The sequence below is a fragment of the Montipora foliosa genome, chromosome 3 (assembly GCF_036669935.1).
Source record: "Montipora foliosa isolate CH-2021 chromosome 3, ASM3666993v2, whole genome shotgun sequence".
NCBI lineage: Eukaryota > Metazoa > Cnidaria > Anthozoa > Scleractinia > Acroporidae > Montipora > Montipora foliosa.
The window spans coordinates 13,089,886-13,109,386 of NC_090871.1; the positions used below are offsets into that span (position 1 = coordinate 13,089,886).

The 19,501-nt window shown below is 39.3% G+C and overlaps 1 protein-coding gene across 2 annotated transcripts in view; it reads right to left on the minus strand.

Annotated features, from left to right (window-relative positions):
* Positions 1–1,389: 1,389 nt before the first annotated feature.
* LOC137996805 (transient receptor potential cation channel subfamily A member 1-like) overlaps positions 1,390–19,501 on the minus strand; it is a 30,358-nt gene continuing 12,246 nt past the window's right edge. For both annotated transcript variants that reach the window (XM_068842390.1, XM_068842391.1), the window contains exons 6-11: positions 18,944–19,149; positions 13,380–13,715; positions 9,574–10,381; positions 7,937–8,146; positions 5,874–6,049; positions 1,390–4,822 (exon numbers count right to left, since the gene is read on the minus strand). In XM_068842390.1, coding sequence (XP_068698491.1) covers positions 4,594–4,822; positions 5,874–6,049; positions 7,937–8,146; positions 9,574–10,381; positions 13,380–13,715; positions 18,944–19,149 — 1,965 coding nt within the window. In that variant the 3' untranslated portion in view covers positions 1,390–4,593. The remainder of the gene's footprint in view (positions 4,823–5,873; positions 6,050–7,936; positions 8,147–9,573; positions 10,382–13,379; positions 13,716–18,943; positions 19,150–19,501) is intronic.

A 19,501-nucleotide genomic window follows, 5' to 3' on the forward strand; every position in this document is an offset into this window, starting at 1 on the left:
GCCGTTCAAAACCTCTATAAGCCCCATGGTTTCTTCTGGGCTCTCTTGCCATGTGATAATTTATTTTTATGCTGTATTTCGTAATGTATTGTGGCTAAATAACCTGAACTAAACTGAACTGAATTTCTTTCGCCGTCATCGGCGTGGCGAGGCGATTCGGAAGTAAATTTGTCGAGACCCATTATTTTATCTTCGACTGCTCCAAGATCGAACTTTAACTTAGTGAGGCTCTTATCTAAAATAGAAGTAATTCAGCTAGAATAGTATGGGTTTTAGGAAACTATTCTTGTTATTAGGTCACATGGACGCTGTTCACCATTTTCCGTCTTCAAGAAATGTTATTCGTGGAACCATTAATTCCTTCCTTTTAGAAACGCCCCACAGGTTATTTAAATTAATGTTTTAGGGCCGGACCAAACGTCAAACGTCTCGTGAGACGAACTAAATAGTCTAAGAACGAATCAGTTAAGTTCATGATAAGTTCTAGTCCGACGTTTGACTCACTTAACTTCGTCGAACTGTATTTGGATCGGCCAACACATTCTATCCGTCCACCTCAGACAGATAGAATGTACAAACCCCAATTTTGTGCAGTTTTGGTCAAAGGTAGATTGATATCATCAATTCTTACCACTGTGTGAAAACTGAATAAAAACATTTTTGGCAACACTCTTCCTGAGCCAGACGTACCAATTTACACTGACAGAATCATTTCCCAGAATAACGCGGGAAAAAAATTAAATTAAGTTAAAATTAAATTATTGCTATATTGACTGTGAGTCTCATTGACTCATGACTCATCACTCATTTACTCATAAATCATGGGACCTCTTCCTTTTTAAGCAAAACTGGTGAGCATCTTAAAGAACTCTAGCTTGCGATAGGAGTTTGGGTAACCCCTCAGTGATGACACAAGACAGTAGGAGTGTCGTAACGCAGTGTCTTGTGAATTGTAACTTTTTAAGCGACTCTTACAATTTTCCAGACGGGCAGAGTATAATCAAACTATGCCAGAATTTTCAACCTGGTTACAGTGTGAAATTCAACTTACGAAACAAGTTCTTGGTTTTCACCCACGTGATCAGCAGTCAAGTTCATTTAACCGGAACAATAAAACGTTTGCATAACAATAGAGTTCGACTCCCGGAGGGTAAGTTTGGGACACGAATAAATAACTTAAGAAACGCCGGAAGGTGTCAACGACGCTTATTGATCGATGCTATGCTTAGTAGCCACGCCTTTCCGAATAAACAGATGAGGTGGTTGGGTTTTCAACGTGAATCAGCTAAAATTACGCCCAGATTAAAAAAATTGATTAATGAAGGTTTGGACGAGCAACTTGATAGTGTAGTTGTGAGGGACGTACGCTGATAATCCAATAGCCCGTAACTTGGTCATTTTTTTTCTTTATTTGAAAAAAAAACTCATGAGTCCTTGAAATGGCAACGACCATTCGCGAAAGGGAAATGCGCGTCGACTACAGTAACAACGGTAGAAAAGGAGTGTGAGGTTTAATGGAGAACAACAACGGCTCTACATCACACCATAGTTAATAGAGGGGACTGGTTTGGAAGCTCGGCAAACATCAAAGGAGAAAACAAAGATGCCAAGATTTAGGTTGGAAAGTCCACGACCGTGTACAATCTTTTGTTTTGTGCTCATACACTATGCAGAATTACGTAAGCAACACGTTTCTATTGGTTAGTTCCTCAGTACGGAGTAAACAACTATTGTGTTTGTGCACGGTCAAGGCCAAAAAAGAGAACAAAAACCTACAACAAAGAAAGCTGTTGGGTTTCATAACCATTCCCGTCTATTAACCATGATCACACGCTCCACATGCCCCGCGAGCCCGTTTCTAATTTTCAACGTTTTGTCCTGACAACGACGAGAAATGACCGAATTTGAGGTTATAAAGAGGACAACTTATCATTTACCGTTATATCGGCGCGATATATTTTTATTACTTAGAAATTCAATCAAACCCTGATATTATACTACGAGCGAGCTCGCACGGACGAACGAACAAACTCGATGAAAACTAATACTAGATAAACCAAACTGTTCCTTAAAAATAACGACATCACAATTTATATACACGGTAGAAATTTGCATACAAGGACTAAATGCCTTCACTGAAACGCGAGGGTTCATTAGAACCTATAACTACGTTATCACTATCAGTAACATTTCGCACTCTAACAATCCCGACTGACAATTTCCCCTCCTCTTCCGGGACGAAAAACTGAAAAACCACTGCAGAGTACCGTTCAGAGATTAAGTTTATAGTCCCTCAATCTCGCTGGTAAACGTCTTTCCCGTTGAGGATGCGTAACGGGTGTACATGATGTGTTCTTCTCAAACTGCAGTTGAGAGCAACAGGACTGATTCTCTTGGTCAGGATCCGGATCTAAATCAAAAAACATTGGAGCTTAGTCAGCGAAGCTGCTGTTGTCGGAACTTGGAGCAGGAACCTTGACTGCGCGAACCAATCTACGATCATACCATTTGGTACCATCTTGTAGGTGAAAAGTTTACAGACCAATTCGCTTTATGATTCTGAGTGGACCAAATAACGCACTCTTTAACTTGTGACCACGAACAGGTCGCTTTACTCTAACCCAGTGACCAACTTCAAATTTTGGAAGCTTGGACTAACGTCTCTCAAGTGGAAATAGGATTTCTACCACCTTCCAACTTAAGATAAAAGAAGCCATTCATATTCAATGGGAGAATCCTACACTTAATCATCAACTTTATCATGTTAATTTAAAACTTTCTTTGTAATTTTTTACATTGTCATGTTTCCTTTTGTTCTTATAGTTAATTAGCATTTTGGTTCACACTATATATTCAACTCTGTACTTTGTAATTTTAACTGAAGATGACAGAAGTTTCTGTCGAAACATGTTTTTAAATTTAAAAAGTGTTGTGTTGTTTCTAAAAATATCGAACTAGGATTTCAATTTTCGTTGCTTGACAGCGACGCAATCGGCTTGAAGTGACGTTATCACGCTTTGAGGAGGTTAGAACGAGTTTTCGGCCAATAATTAACTCAGCAGGAGATAATCCGGAGAGAGAATACTTAGTAGCTAGATACTTGCAAAGTACATGTTGTCCAAACTGTTTCAGCGAATGATTTTCCTTCGATCCGCCATTGCATAATTGAGGCTCGGGTTCCTTCCCTCATGGTCTTAGAAGTAAATTGGGGTCCCCTGTAGGTTGTCAATGCCTCTGGTAACCCCCATCTCGCGAAGAGTTCTTTAAACGTCTTTATAACTGTGCTTGAGGTGACAGAAATCGTGTACGACACTTCAGACCACTTAGAATGCATATCGCGGACAATAATTATGCACTCGTGCGATTCTGGAGCAGCGAGGAATTTTCCGGCAATGTCAACTTGAAGATGCTGCTATAAACGAACTGGCCATTGGACAGGCTGTTTAGGGGACTGCACAGGTTCGACGGACTTCCCACTTCGTGCACACGCTTCACATTCAGGGACAAATTGTTCAATTTGTGTATTCATCTTTGGCCACCAAACTGCTCCTCTACATCTCTGCTTCATTCGAACGATACCAGGGTGACCATCATGGGCCATGGTAATTACTCGAGCTCTTAATGACTCCGAAATTACAGCACACGTTCCATGAGCAATACAATATTGATTAAAGACAGCAAGTTCAGATCGAAGCTGAAAGTAGGGCCTGAATTTCCCTTGGAACTTTTCTGGGCCGACCATTCACGACGTATTCATGCAGACACCTGTCACCGAACAGGGTCGGCTTTCGAGGCTTCCAGAAGATCTCTAGGAGTGACAAGGGATGAGAATACGGCTCAGGTCAGCGTCGAACACATCTCTGGCATCGTTCTTTGTGACACTCTAACGACTCAGCATATCAGCGACGTAATTGGTGCTTCCAGGGATGTAGTGGACTTCAAAGTTGTACTCATGAAGGAGTTTCGAGCACGTGTACAAACGTTCAGGTTTATAACGAAAGCCACTGGTGCTAAGCAGTGTTCGGAGAGCCACATGGTCCCCTCTCAAAAAGAGTTTCCGATCAAAGAAGAAATTATGCCACTGTTCACAAGCGAATGAAAAAAAAAAACAACTACAACAACAACATTTATATATACACGATAAATATTGCAGCGGAGCTGGTGTGGTCGTGAACACCTGAAGATAAATTTCACCATCCACACCGTTCTTACCGATTTCATTCCTGGAGTATTGATACACACTTCCCATGCAGTACGACTTGAGTTAATCGCGAGATTATTAAAATGCAGGGAAATTATATTTTCTTATACAAAGTTTCCGTAGCCGTCGCCGTCGTCCATGCTTAGGGCACATGGCCGTCGTTTCTTTGTTACGAGACCCGAATAGGGCCTTCGTGACGTCATATCAAAACCGTGCATGATGGGAACGGTCATGCGTGTGGGCCAATCCTGAATTGTTGTTCCGTGCACAAAACGAGATTGTTCCGTGCATCACTGCGCTTAATTGCAAAAGTTCCTTTGCACAACATATCGTTTTCAGTTTCCGATCCCAGTCGAGAAGAATAGAGGAAGATCCAACAAATCACTGTCATTTTAATCTTCATAGTCTGATATGTTTAGTCTGTCAGCCATCGCTCTGAGAATCTTTCCTTGCGCCTCCACGGTGGCCTGCAGCTTATGTATGTTTCTTTCTTGTTGTTCACGATGCCTCTTATCTTCGTCGCACCACTCCTCCATTGTATTTCTCCCCTCAGATCGATAAGTAAGAAGCTTGTCCATAAAGCTGTCCTGATCCGTGATATCGGTACCAGCAAAGGCGATGCTGGGAAAAAAAAAACAAAGCAAAGTAATCCCAATTTATCACCAACATTAAAACAAGCAAGCTATCGCTCCAATTATTAATCATCAAAAATATGTCAACGTTTTTAAATTGACTGAGACCCCAGAACCGCCACGTTGAAAGCCGAGAAAACCCTGAGGACGAGGTTGAGTTCTAACAAGCCAAAAAACATAGTCTTTTGTCCAATTACGGTATCTTTTATTGCACAAATGACGTCAGAAGTTCAACAACGGAAAAATTATGGCCCGAATGGTCCATCGTTACGGGCTACGCGTTACGGGAAAGGAAAACGGGTATGAAGAAACTACACATGAAATGCAGTTTACATCCTGTACGGGTTTATTACGAACACACGCCACAAATCGACTGCCTCCAAGTCGGCTCGGTAGCTAAATTGGTAGGTCACGTTTTGAAACACCGTTCATGCTTTGCTTTCGTTATTACGTAAGTAACGTTGACAGCTGCCTTGACCTTAAATCTTAACAGAAAAAGAGCGCCTGTGCTTAGATTTCTGTGCATGGGCCTTGTCAAACACGTACTCGCCCTCAGCCCTAAAACTAATTTCACCCGTCCACATTCTCGTCTCAGTTTTCGTTGTTCAGGAAATGAATAGTACCCAAAAGTTTCAGATGTTTGTTTATGTCGTAGGATGCCCGACGAGAAAGAATAAAAAGAGAGACTTGTAAATGTACTTGCATACACCTACAAACTCACTCACTCACTCATTCATCCTTTGAATCATTTGATCATTTGGGAAGAAACCCTGAAAAGCCGGAACATTATCGGGGCAAGGCGGAACATAAGAATAATTATTAGTCCACTTATACCATTAACCAGGGCATGAATCCTCTCTGTATTGGTGACAGACGAGGGCGTTCACACCACGACACCCCTAATACGCCCGGCAAGCCTGAAACACAGGGTGTTTCTTGTTGGTAACCCATCCAAGGATTAACGGCGCCCAACAGGTGTTTTCCATCTTTCTCAAGCTATAATTTGTTTCTCAAATACCACTTTAATAAAAACCGCCTACCTTTTAATCAAAGTGTTTCGATTAGGCATTATGGTCAGAGAGTCTCTGTGCACGCGCCGTAGAATAAATGCTGGGTACGCCTTCATAATTCCTTGAATCAAAAACGCGTCATCTATCAAAGTTCGTAAACTGGCTGTTCGCTGAATTGATTCAATGTCTCCGACAGCCAGACCAACCTAGAAAACAGGACATTTGAACATCCCAGTGAGAGAGACGGAGTGGCTAGATCTAGATCACAAGCTGCATTACTGTTTTTAAACTGGCTTCGTTTTAGAGATCGTCTGGTCATTAATTAGACTTATTTAGTCCTGCAAAAGCCCTTCTCCGCATATCAACTTCTTTCTCTTCACCTTACTGTTTGATAAATGCATAAGTAGACGTTTGATTGGCTCAGCTACCATGGGAAATTCGTTTTGCCGGTATTAAATTTTAAAAAATCTCGGATCCAACATTAACTTGAATTATCTTTCATTTGCGCTCGTTGGATACGATATCGTAATATCCACTCGTCAAGTGGTGGGGAGGTTTAATGCCACAAACAATACTAGTTTTAATCCAGAGCCTAAAGAAATCGTGTTTGGCTTGTTCAAGCAAAACCTTGCTGGGCATGGACCTGTGAGAAAATTTAACTATACTTTTTTATACATGATGTGTTACATCTATTCAAACAAGCTAAAAGGGAGCTCGGTTATTTTGTCTGAATTTGTTAATAAAATTAATTTTAAATACAAGGTTGAGAAATTTACATGATTCAGTTTACTTTCTTCGCCCTCTTTGATTGTTCATTCAGTTCCCGTGCATGTCAGTATGCTATTAGCTGCCTATTACATCCTGTTTTGGCTTGTATGTCAGGTTATAAGTTGTATTTGTTTTCTTTTCTTTATTCTATATGTATCTTGGTATTCATGTGTAAGGGAATCTTCTGTTATGTATTCAATAAAAATAAATAATTTAAAAAAAAATAATATCCAGCAAGGCAAATGATGTATGTTAATAACACCATGCTTCATTCTTCCGTCAACTCCCCATCGATTCGAACTGGTTGTGGCTCATTTTATTAACCGTTGATCCTTCACTTTAACTAGAGATTACTCCATGGAAAGCGCGCGCGTACGGGATTTTCACACGAGTTAATGAAACCAAGGAGTGTGAAAATCCCGTACAAAGCGCTTTCCATGCTGTAATTTGTTTATTTCATACATAATGAGATTTTTTTATTTCTCCAGCTTTAATGGGTTCTCTAAAATAATTACAAAACTCCTGTATTTAATTTATCTTCGAAAAATTAAGTTTTTACTAAAATCGACATGTGAAAATATCACCAATCAAAAATCATAACTGGTGCAAAGGATAGCAAACATAGCAAATATAGAACTGCTCGTTTGAAAATAACGAAATAAGCAAATCCCCAATTGGTAAGCCAATAAAGTCACTGCGGTACTGTAATGACCGCGATGACCGCGAAAAAGCCCGTGAAAAACACAATTCGCTTAAACCGTGGTTTGTGATTGGACTCGTTTCGCCTCTCTGATTGGTCGAAGTAAAATCCGAAACGCTTTTTCACACAGCAAAATTTGATGTGAAAATCTCAGTATATATAAAATAAATGCCTGTTCATGATATGAAAATTAGAAACACAGTCACTGTTTTTTATCAAGACGTTCAACAACTTAACCTTGGAAAATTGTTGCGAAGTTCGTTTATGTGCTTCGTAATTTTATGTTACATTTTGTCCTTGCTATTTAATGTTAGTTACAATGGTTAGTGCGCTAGACTCCGGATCGAGTGGTCCGGGTTCGGGTCCTGGCCGGGGACATGGTGTTGTGTTCTTGGGCAAGATACTTTACTCTCGCGGTGCCTCTCTCCACCCAGGTGTATAAATGGGTACCGGAGAATTTAATGCAGGGGGTAACCCTGCGACTGCGATGGACTGGCATCCCATCCAGGGGGGAGTAGAAATACTCCGAGTCACTTCTTGCTACAGAATCCGGAGATAAGCGCTGGCCTGATGGGCCTTCTAGGCTCGTAGCAGACTTTACCTCTTTACAAGTTCATGTACTTACCAATAAGTTAACAAGAACAACTGAGATCATTAAAACGAAAACGAAGAAGAGTACGCCAGTGAAGGCAGGCAGCGGAACGTACAATAAATCTGTCCCAGGCACAGTGTCATTGTGTACGATTTTCTCCACCAAAATGTCACTGTAGTCCAATTCACCAACCATCATCACATGAATTTTGCCAAGAGCAAATAGGAAGCTTGAAAAATTACCCTAGAATGCGAAAAAAGAACTGTTAAATTGATCATCTCCCAGCTGACGTAAGCCTCCACTTTTTTCTTTTCATATTAAAACTAAATCAATTACTATCACAGGAAATTTGCCCTAGATCCAATTTTTTAAAGGAAAATAAAGTCAAGATGATGATAATGATGATGATGATGATGATGATGATGATGATACAGATGACGATAACGATGACGATGACGATGACGATGATCTTGACGAAGATGACGATGATGTTGATGATGATGATCATATTTGAGCTAGTCATGAGACACTGGCCAGATGACTTTGCATCTACTCACGGTAAAATTATTTAACTATTCAGTACAATAAAACAGCCCATCACCCAAGAGGAAGATTTACCCAAATTGGCCTAGTCCCCATCACCTTCAGAAAAGTGTCTATTTTTTAAACCAGGTTTTGCGGGAAATAAAAAAATAGACCAAATCGGTTACTCCAATGTTGTATCCCATGCAAAACCTTTGGCAATAAAACGTTTTGTTTCAAGTATTTTCATGTCATTTAAATGTGAATGCTACATTATTATTCAAACAATAAAAAGAGAATCTTACTGACACCGGGGCAGGTACAGCATTTGGTCTATTGTCTATTTTCCCGCAAAACTTGGTTTAAAAAGAAAGACACTTTTCTGACGCTGATTGGGACAAACCTGATAACAGATTCTTACCCCTGGGTAATGGACCTTATTCATAAATGGCGGTCACATTTATAATTCTTTTGTCGAAGTGCAAAATAGCCTACCAAGCCTCATTTTAGAGAAAGAATTCTTTTCAATTCACTGTATGATATCGAGGCTTGGTAGGCTAATTTGCACTTGGACAAAAGAATTATGAATTGACCGCCATTTATGAATAAGGTCTATGGACCTTTCTATATATAGTTTCACAGAAAGTGCGGCGTACGGGGTTTTATTCACGAGTTGTTTGCGTCAAAAACCCGAACGAGCGAGGTACGAGCGAGTGAGGGTTTTTAACACAAACAACGAGTGAATACAACCCTGTACAAAGCACCTTCTATGTCGTGAGCTGTTCATTACACACATGACGAGAATGTTCATTGAAATAGCTTTTTGCACGCAAATTAGAAACAAAAACTCGCTAACAATGGAACCAAATGCAAATTTAATTTAACTCTATAACAATTAACGTACGATTTGCACGAGATCTACGAGATGCACGAGTGATTAGCTTGGAAAGCCCTCAACGCTATCGTTGATTGGTTATACTTCCACACGTGAAACAGCTGTACGTCATTCTGATTGGCTGTGTAGGCTTTTTTCAGGTTTTGCGGGAAAATAAAATAAATGAAAATAAAGCGTGTATATTTGTACAAATGAGCTTTATGGAATAAAATGCTCATGTTATGTGTAATATAAATGAATTTGATTGGCTTACCTGGTGACCAAGTAGAATGTAAAATACTAAGGTGAAACCGACCAAGGCGACGAGGAAAGTAGATATGACTTTGAGGAACGTCCAGAGAACCTCCATATACATTGTAACATACAAGCCAAAGACACCGAACCGACGAAAATGAAGTGTCAAGCTGATATAACTGAGATATAGACCTGTTATTCCTGCCATCCATCGCCTTTCCTCGCTATAGATATCTTTTCCACAAAAGATGGGAAGGATAAAAACACAAACCATGGCATACATCACTAACTCGATAAGATTCGTGGCATCCTTCAAGTACCCAAGACGTAGCCATGACAACTGAACTATTTCCTTGAGCAACTGAACAATCACAAACGCAAATATCGCACCTGCAGTGGCCTTCGTATTTGCATCATAATTCGCTGATGAAGTGGAGTTGGTGAACAAGGTACTTTTTTCTCTTTCATTAACAGTGAACCACGAATATACGATGACGAAAATGATAAACACTGAGGTGTTGAAAAACGTGAAAAACTTGCCGAGTACCATCCACTTATATCGAAGAAAAGCTTGCGTGGTTTCATGATTGAGCAGTTTTTCGCGTTTACACTTTGCCATGGCCGCTGGAACAAAACAAGAACAATCTTTTTTCGGATCCAAAAGCCGAAAATTAAATGTAACAGAGAAGTCTTCGTGAGAAGGTGGCAGGGGACAGATGGTAATGCAGTTGTCAAGCACAATTTCAGCGACATCCGGGAGCTTTTCTATAAGCTGCATCATTGGAAGGACACCACTTTTTGGACAAGGCTGAAGTACTTCTTCCCACCTAGCACGAAATAATAATTTAAAAAAAGGCAAGGCAAGCGTTCGACCAAAGAGAGTAAGACGTTCGTACTTCTTGAGGACGATAGCGCTAGTTTATAGAAACTTTGAGAAAATGGAAGAAATTAGAAATTAAGACAAGGTCTTCAGTAGGAATTCGAAATGACCTAATGAATGAATGAATCTATCTATCTATCTATCTATCTATCTATCTATCTATCTATCTATCTATCTATCTATCTGTCTAAGGTATGGTAAATGCGGTCTCTTATTCGGACTTAAAAAAGCCATTCGATACTGTTAACCATTAGATTTTTTTTTTTTTTTAAAAAAGCCTGCAATACTATAGTGTCGAGACTGCTTCAGTTGATTGGTTTACGTCTAACTTAACAAATCGGAGACAGGTTTGTGACGTGTACGGTGTCAAATAAGTGATGAACTTACTAACATTAGGTGTTCCACAGGAATTTATTTTAGGCCCACTCCTTTTTTTCTAATCTATATTAATGATATTCCTAAGACTCTTGACTATGGAGTGGGCGAGGTTTTTTTCTGACGATCGCGACACAAATCTAACGCGGAGTTTCAGGCTGTAGTTTGCCTGCTTTGCAGACTGAATAAAATGACCAAAGATCTCCCAGCAATTGTCTCGTGGCTGTCACTTAACAAGCTAACCCAAAATGTGTTTAAAATAGAATTTATGGTCATGGCTCCAGACAAAGGATGGCTAGTCTTGAGAGTGAGTTTATGAATGTGCGCAAGCTAATGCGCGCGCCAAGGACACAAGAAATTATGCACAGTAGGGTTGCGCAATGCAAAACCTGGGAATCACTTTAAGTGGTAAGACTAGAAATCCTAACTGACATTTACAGGTCAATAATAGAGCCCTATTTTGCATACTGTTGTATTGTTTGGGATACAATAGAGGACACTCAAATGGCTTATTTGCAAAACAATGCCACATAGAGCTGCAACTACTCAAAAGATCTTGTGACGTTCTTACGGGACTGCGATGGCTAAACCTTGAAGCGATGAGAAAGCGTCAACAGGCTATTCTGATCGTGGTTTAAAATACTTAAGGGTCTACGGCCGAAGTAATAATAATAATAATAATAATTTTTGGCTGGGAAAAAAGACAAAAGATGTGCTACGAAACATGCAGAAATCGGTAGTGTCAAGTACGTTGAATATTGCAAGGGTGTTTAAGATCATAACATGAACAGTAAAATTATAGAAGAAACTCTCGAGAGGCTGAACATTATAATATTCCAATTTTGTTTATAGTTATATAGTTTCATTTTGTTGTACTTAGTCATATTTAGGGACACTTTTGACATTTTATATAGAATCTATCAAAAAAAAAAAAAAAAAAGCTAATACTAGACTTTAGACATTACTCATCAGGGATAGAAACTAGAATTGATATTTTAAGGGAAAAAAACAAGCATCATTTAGCTTTTATAAACTATATTTTTAGGATTTTAGGATTTATAATTTTCGATTATTTTAATCTAGATAGATCCAATTAAGATTTAAGTAGGTTTTTAAGAGCTACTTAGGTTATTTTAAAGAGATTTCCAGCGATTGGTCACGTGATCTCACGCCCAATCACTGTAGTTACCTTAGGCATTCATGCGTATCTACTGCCATCATAATAATAATAGTAAGGGATTCTTATATTTTTTATACCCACATTTTATATATATTGTGGAGATTAGTTAGCCAACATTGCCTCTAGGAAGCTCCACTCTCCCGAAAGTGGTTTTCATTGAGGTCCAGCATCTGATCGAATTGGAATGTACAGATGTTGGTTTCTAAGGGCCGATTTACACGGTACGATTTTTGTCGCATGCGACAATGGCTTACGACAGGCCCACGACATGATTTACGATCGTTGTGTACGTTAGGAAAAATGTCGTAGCATTTTAAAACATGTTTCAAAACGCTACGACAATCGTAAGTCATGTCTTAGGCCTGTCGTGAGCTTGTCGCATGCGACAAAAATCGCACGGTGTAAATCGGCCCTAAGGAGAGGGGAAAACCGGAGAATCCTGAGAAAAACCTCCCGGAGCAGAGGAATGAGCCAACAACAAACTTAACCCACATATGGCCACGAGTCTGGAATCGAACCCGGGCCTATTGGTGGGAGAAGAGTGCTCTCATCACTGCACCATCCCTGCTCTCTTTCCTTTGTCTGAAATGTTTACATGCTGTTCCTCGTTTCACGACTGTGAACTCCGATCAGGCATAAACGGCCTTGAGGTTCCAGAAAATCCCACAAAACTATTATAAAACATAGTTTTCAATTTAGTGAAGCCAAATTGTGGAACGAGTGACTTAATAGTTTGAGGGATGAAACGTCCCTGAAGAAATTTTTTCGTAAAGTCGATGATTTTAGTATCGACACCAGTAAAGGTTCCCATAATTAGTTATTTGGTCTAGAAATAGAATTGTTATTTTAATGAAAATAGTTTTCATATATTCTATGTTGTGTTAGAACTGTATTAACATCATGTACTGTAAGTTAAAGTTGAAGACGAGCTCATACAGTTTTTATATGAAACAAATTTTAATGTCTTGTACAGGGGCGGATCTAGGGGAGGGGTGCAGGGGGTGAGGAACCCCCCTCCCCCGATAAGACCTGCAGCTTTTTTAATACAACTGGTGTTCGCCAAGAAAAACCTTACCAGTCAGCCACGCCACTCTTTAGTGGTGCACCCCTCCTAAGACTAATCCTGGATCCACCCCTGTGGTATATTTTAATTTCATAAAATGCCATATTTAAATAAAAGTATATGATCCATCCAAGTATCCATCTACCTTTCCAGCTATATCTATCCATCTGATCATTTATTTGTTTATTTGTTGTTTCACAGAATTTCAAGTGAAGCCAACCGCTAATTCACGTCGCTCTCCAAGTAACCTCTGAATAATCTCAGAGATGAATAATTAACATCCGAACTCAATCTTAGCATTGTTTTAAATGATACCATTTAACTTACCTTGGGTGACGAACAAGTGTTTTGGCTGCTTCGGCATACTCCCACTCAATCGCTATTTCTAGGCACGTCATTTTTCTGGCGTTTCTAGCTGTTACGTCAGCGCCCTTGTCCAACAAGAATTGAGCGATATCCACCCGATTGTATCTGCAAGCTACATGTAGAGGAGTGTTTTCTTCCAAGTCTCTTTCGTCTAATGTACTTGGCAAAAGACAATTCAGCAGGGCTTGGACTGTCTTCAAAGAGCCCGCTTTGACCGCCAAATGAAGAGCCGTGGATCTTTTCGCTTCTGTAGTTGTTACATCTGAACCTTTTGAAATAAGTAGCTCGCAGGTTTTTCTGGAATAACACAAAGAAAACGTAAGCGTATCAATGCGTGAAACGCTTCTTATGGCATTATCATCATTGTCATTATCTCAATTTTAGTGTCAAACGTAGTTAAGGCTTGTCGCTATATATATACTGAAAAATGTTGGTGCTTTAGCGGGTTGGGTAAAACCGAAGTATGGAATGTTAATGGACATTTGCATGATGACCCCATTTGACTACAAGTACCTTCAGGTTTCGCTTGCCTCTTGCTAATGCTTTACTATTGCCATAAAAACTATCCAGCTAAGCTAGCATATCATAAAACATGATAAATTCATAAAGGCCACCTTTTCCAGTGAATAATTTTTTGAAACAAACAACATATTTGCTATTAGAGGAAAAAACCCCTTATATTTCATGACGTGCGGGAAGAGAAGAAACTCAATCGAGTCAAATATGCGCAATATTGCAACAAACTAAATTTCAGGATCAAACCGTTTACATCAAGAACCTTTTCCTTGAATAATGAGGCACAAAATACACGACAAGCTTTCTTTCAAACAAGCTTTCTTTCAAATAATTCCTGGCTGTCATATTTCCAATTTTTTTTTTACCTGAAGACTGTGCAGCGTTGATCACAGATCCACTTAAGGTGTTTGACTCGTTCTCTGTCTTTGTTGAACCCATAAGTTACCAGAGAATTTTCCCTTTGGTTTTAGTGTTCTACATAACAGCACACTTGATAAAATATATTAGAAATACAGCTCACTTTGATTTCGGCTTGATGGGCGATAGATTGTCGTCGAAGTCCATTACTCGTCACTTTTAAGATTCCACCGCCTGTCTTGTTCAGTATCCAATTGACTTGCCATTATTGAGCTTCATAAGGGTATATTTTGTTTAAAAATCCACTAAAACGCCATTCGCGTTACATGACTTTCGACGCCATTGCAGGTTAAGTTTATCATTCTACTGTGTCCAGCAGAGAAGTCTACGCATTTCCACTACCCTCTCTATCCTAAGAAAATACGAGCAGAAGGCTCTATGCACAAAGACACCACTTAGCAGGGGAGTGACAGGCAAGACTTTTACCGACACGGAAAAAAAGAAAAAAAAAAGAAAAACACCCAACAAATGCCACCCTTTTTCCGACTGGGATTGCCATACGGCAACCCAGTAATAAAGTATTTGTTGTTTTCACTGTTATGTTTTCGGAAAAAGCCTCTTATAACTCTTTGTACGACCAAATGGAAAGAGAGGTCTGAAGCGTATGAGTATTTTTATGAATCCTTCGAGTATGTCGTGTATGTTTTGGAAGTCATGGCACATAATCTACACCACGACGACTGTCAAGCCCAGTTCTATGGATGCTGGATACCTCTACCTGTCGCACTGATTTACATTTCATTAACTCTTTGTAAAAATGCATGCAAAGTAAATTGTGACGTCAAAACAGGAATAGACCCACTCCCCTTCTGACTCGGTCGTCAACAAAAGATGCTTGGATTTGTGCAACTTTCGAAGCCTATAAAATGGCAGGATTTGTTACAAAAGGAAAAAATGGCCGCAATGCGTTTCGAACTAGATTCATTTTAGCGAAAAAAACATTTTGGGGTTATGGGCACTTTAAAGGAGATAGCATAATGATAATAATGAAATTCTTATATAGCGCCAGTACGTATCCTAATATTCAAAGGCGCTTCACAATGTTAGAAAACATTTAAAAAGGTAACATCTAAAACAAAATAATTATAGAAAGGCCTTTTTAAAAAGAAACGTTTTAAGCTTATTTTTTAAAACGGGCACTGACGAACTATTTCTAATATCATAAGGAAGAGGATTCCATAGTGTCGAGGCTGCCACGAACAAGGATCTTACGCTGTATGTTCTTAAATTAAAAGTCGGGTACAGTTGACCACAGTATGACGTAAGAAGATCGCGTATTTACGACAGGGCTAAATTATTGAGCGCATTGTAGGTAATGAGTAAAATCTTAGGAATAACGAGATAATTTATCGGAAGCCAATGAAGATTGATGAAGATTGTTGGAGTTCGAGTTGGACTTCGAGTTGGACTTCGAGTTAAAGTTAACTATAAAAATAAATCCCCTCCCCCCAAAAAGAAATAGAGGGGTAGGGTAGGGTAGGTCCCGCAAAACTAGAGCCCGCCGAGATACTTACATTTTTCGAAGGACCGCTTGTGCTTATGGGAGGGCACAAACCAACGATAGTATGACAAGGAATATTTTTCCTTGAAATGTAAATGCTAACCATGATCCATGATGCTAACCAACGATCTCTTATGAAGAGAAAGGATTTGAATCAAAGCAGTGTCCATTTCTGTTAAGAAAGTGCAAGTGGCACATAAAGATACCTTGCATCTCAACTTTGGCCTAGCATTGTAAGGAAATATTTTGAGGCTTAGGTGCCCGAGGTCTTCAGTACGGTCCTAGGCCCCGTAATCGATACGGAACGACCAAAGCCTGCAAATAACGAGTCTATTTTTTTTCTCTGCAGTATTATTTTCAAAGCAACTTTTGTGTTTAAATTTTAACAGGCCCTTTACAGCTAGACCATCACGTGACCTACTTTTCATAAAATTGTGGGCTATAAATTAAAGAATGCCGGAAATGGAAAAAGCATGTCAAAAATATCAAAATGGCCAAGTTTGAGGCCCCTGGCATTAAAGAATGACTTTTATGACGGTTTGAGTTTTAAAAAAAATGAGAAGATTTGTATTGAAAAAAGTTGTTGAAGAGAAAGACCTTGCTCTCCAGCAACATTTTCCATAGAAATCCCCTAGATTCTCCGAAAATTCAAATTGTAGTATAAACTCACTCTTTAATACCAGGGGACTCAAAGTTGCCCATTTTGCCATTTTCGATATCCTCTTTTCACGTCTGGTCTTCTTCAAGTTATAGCCCAGCAAAGAGCCAATGCAAATGTGGCGTACGCGCGCGTTTGACATTTTGGTCCAAAATTGAGCTATCGGAATCCTTACTTGTTTGACTCTGCGTTAAATGTCTATATTTTACTTTGTTTTACGGTGCAACAAAAAGCTTGAAACGTTGGGAAAGTTGGAAATTTCGGAACGGTCCGTACTCGGGGTCCGGAAGGCGAAATCTAGACCGCAGGAGCGGCGAGATTCAGGAATGCTGAGAAGCTGGAGGAAAAAAGTTGACAGTTACCTGTTTTCCAATTTTGCTGTGAAAGGACCTTTCAAAACCTTTTCCAGATCTCGCCCAAAAAAATAACGAACATGAAAGTTACGGTTAAAAGGTGAGGTTCACTTCCCCTATAGTTTCCTCGGTTATAAGTAGAAAAAACCGGCAACTATTGTCTACGTAGCAGATTACAGTTGAGATTACAGTGACAGATCAGTTTGTAGAGAAATAAACAATTTGTTCTTTTGAAAGTTGATGTTTTGTCCAAAGCAAATGTTTTAGAAACTGACTGCGAGAAGACAGCTCGTTTTAAATGTCAATCGTAGTTCACTTTCGTTGCGTTTTTACTTTGCAAGTGCCTATGATTGTCTTGTAGAGCGAAATGAAATGTACAAAGGTAATTAAAATTATTTTTAATTCTGAATAATATGAAATCGTCTATTAGTAAATATATGGGCCACGACCCCAAATATGGACAATTTGTTATTATTCATTCGCAGTGACAAAAGGTACCACACATTGGCCGTTTTTATACTAGAGACGCATAATCCGTCCAGACGAATTATGCGTCTCTCATGTTATCCGTCTAGTGTAAAGACGGGAAGAACTATAGGAGACGCATAATTCGTCTTGGACGAACTTGGGCAAACATTTTTTCTGCGTCTGTTAAATTCGTCTAGTATAAAGACGGGCACTAGACGCATAATGCGTCTGGACGAACTTTCCAGTTTAGTGCGTTTTCGAAGACGCACTAAAATAGATTCTTCGTCCAGACGCATAATACGTCTTGCGGCCGTCTTTATACTAGACGAATTTAACAGACGCATAAAAAATGTTTGCCCAAGTTCGTCCCAGACGAATTATGCGTCTCTAGTATAAAAACGGCCATTGTTGAAAACCTATATCCCTGCTCTATATTTTAATGTGTCAGCAATTTTATTACTTAAACCACATGAAAAAAAAATGAAAAATCCCAATATTGCCCCGAATTCCTGTTCTTCGCCCAGCTTATACATCTCTTTGCTTATTAACATTAATAATAAATAATAATTTTACATTATTATCAATTATATACTTGCGTTTTAATTATTAACTCGAAGCGCAACTCGAAGTCCAACTCGAAGTCCAACTCGAAATCCAACTCGAACTCGAACTTGAACTCGAATCCAAACTCGATGGTTCGGGATTCCCCGGCGTTCTCGATGTCCTGTACATTTTTTACAGTGTAATTCGGTAGGCCATAAAGTAAATCATTGCAGTGATCTTTTTTTTGAAGATACAAACGCATAAGTAAATTAGTTCAGATGTCTCGGAGATAGTGAAAACGATGATTTGCAAATACTTGCAACATGTTCATTGAAACAAAAATGTCAATCAAATATATTACCAATAATTTCTCGCTTTCTGCAAGGAGTGAATAGTTTCATCAGCGACAGAGATTTCTTAAAGAACTGAGGCTAGGAAGGTGTTTGTTGGTGATTAAATAGCATCCAGTTATTAATTTTATTCACACAGCTCTCGATGTTCCCTATGTCACCAGGGATGGTGATAAAATCATCACCTGTGTCATTATCCTAAAACAATCATTCACCTCAGGCTCAGTGAATATCAGTGAACAAAAACCGCGACTTCGTCTGGGTTCTGATTCACCGACATTAACCTCGTCTTCGGCGAATAATTATTAAATAACCAAATTAAGTTAAGCTTTTGAGCAACGGTAAATCGTTCGTACTATATTTTTACTTCAAGAAAACCGCTCAAACCAACCAGGTTACAAGATACTTAGACCACTGCATAACGTCAACAAGATAGAGTGATTGCAAAGTACTTGTGAAAGCAAAAAGTTCGATGTTAAATTGAAGGTTTTTGTTGATCATACTTTATGTAGCCGTCGTTGATTCTTACTCATGTTTATCAGAACGGTTACTTATGGGCTTCTTTATTTCATAGCATGCACTAAGTTCCAGCAGAACAAGTGTGGAATATTCTTTCCAAAAACGGCATGGTTACGTCTTCAAACAGAACGTCATCATCCACCCACTACCCCTACCAATCCTCTCTGAAGTTAGTACCCATGAAATCTAAAGTTACTTACGTGTGGCCATTGCTGGCAGCCAAGTGAAGAGGTGACATTGCGCTTTCGTCTCTTTCATCTACATGGGTAGCAAATTCTGGTAGTTTTGAAAGGGCTAACACGCAATCTAGAGAACCTGCCTCGGCTGCAATGTGAAGTGGAATCATGTCCTTTATATCTCGATCCATTATACACACGTTTACACTTCCCAGAAGGATTTCTAATATCTGAAATGCAAAAAATAACATTCACCCGTGTTACACAATCTAAATGGGTAATACCCATATAATCTAAATTTAGATCAGTGGGTGCAAGCCATCTCAGATGATCATCCGAGTCATCCAAGCAACTCATTAAATATGCGTTTCCTCTTTCACTTCAATTACATAAAGTTTACCCTATACTTAGAAATTTTCTCGTCAGGAAAAAAAAGGAAACAAAAAGGGAAAAAAAGGAAATTTTTTGTTTAAGATGATCGACGGACATGGATGACAAAAAGGTTGAACCTAGTCCGTTAGCCACGCGCAAGGAATCATCGATAACCACCACACCATCGAAGCACGCTGCTGAATGAAGGCG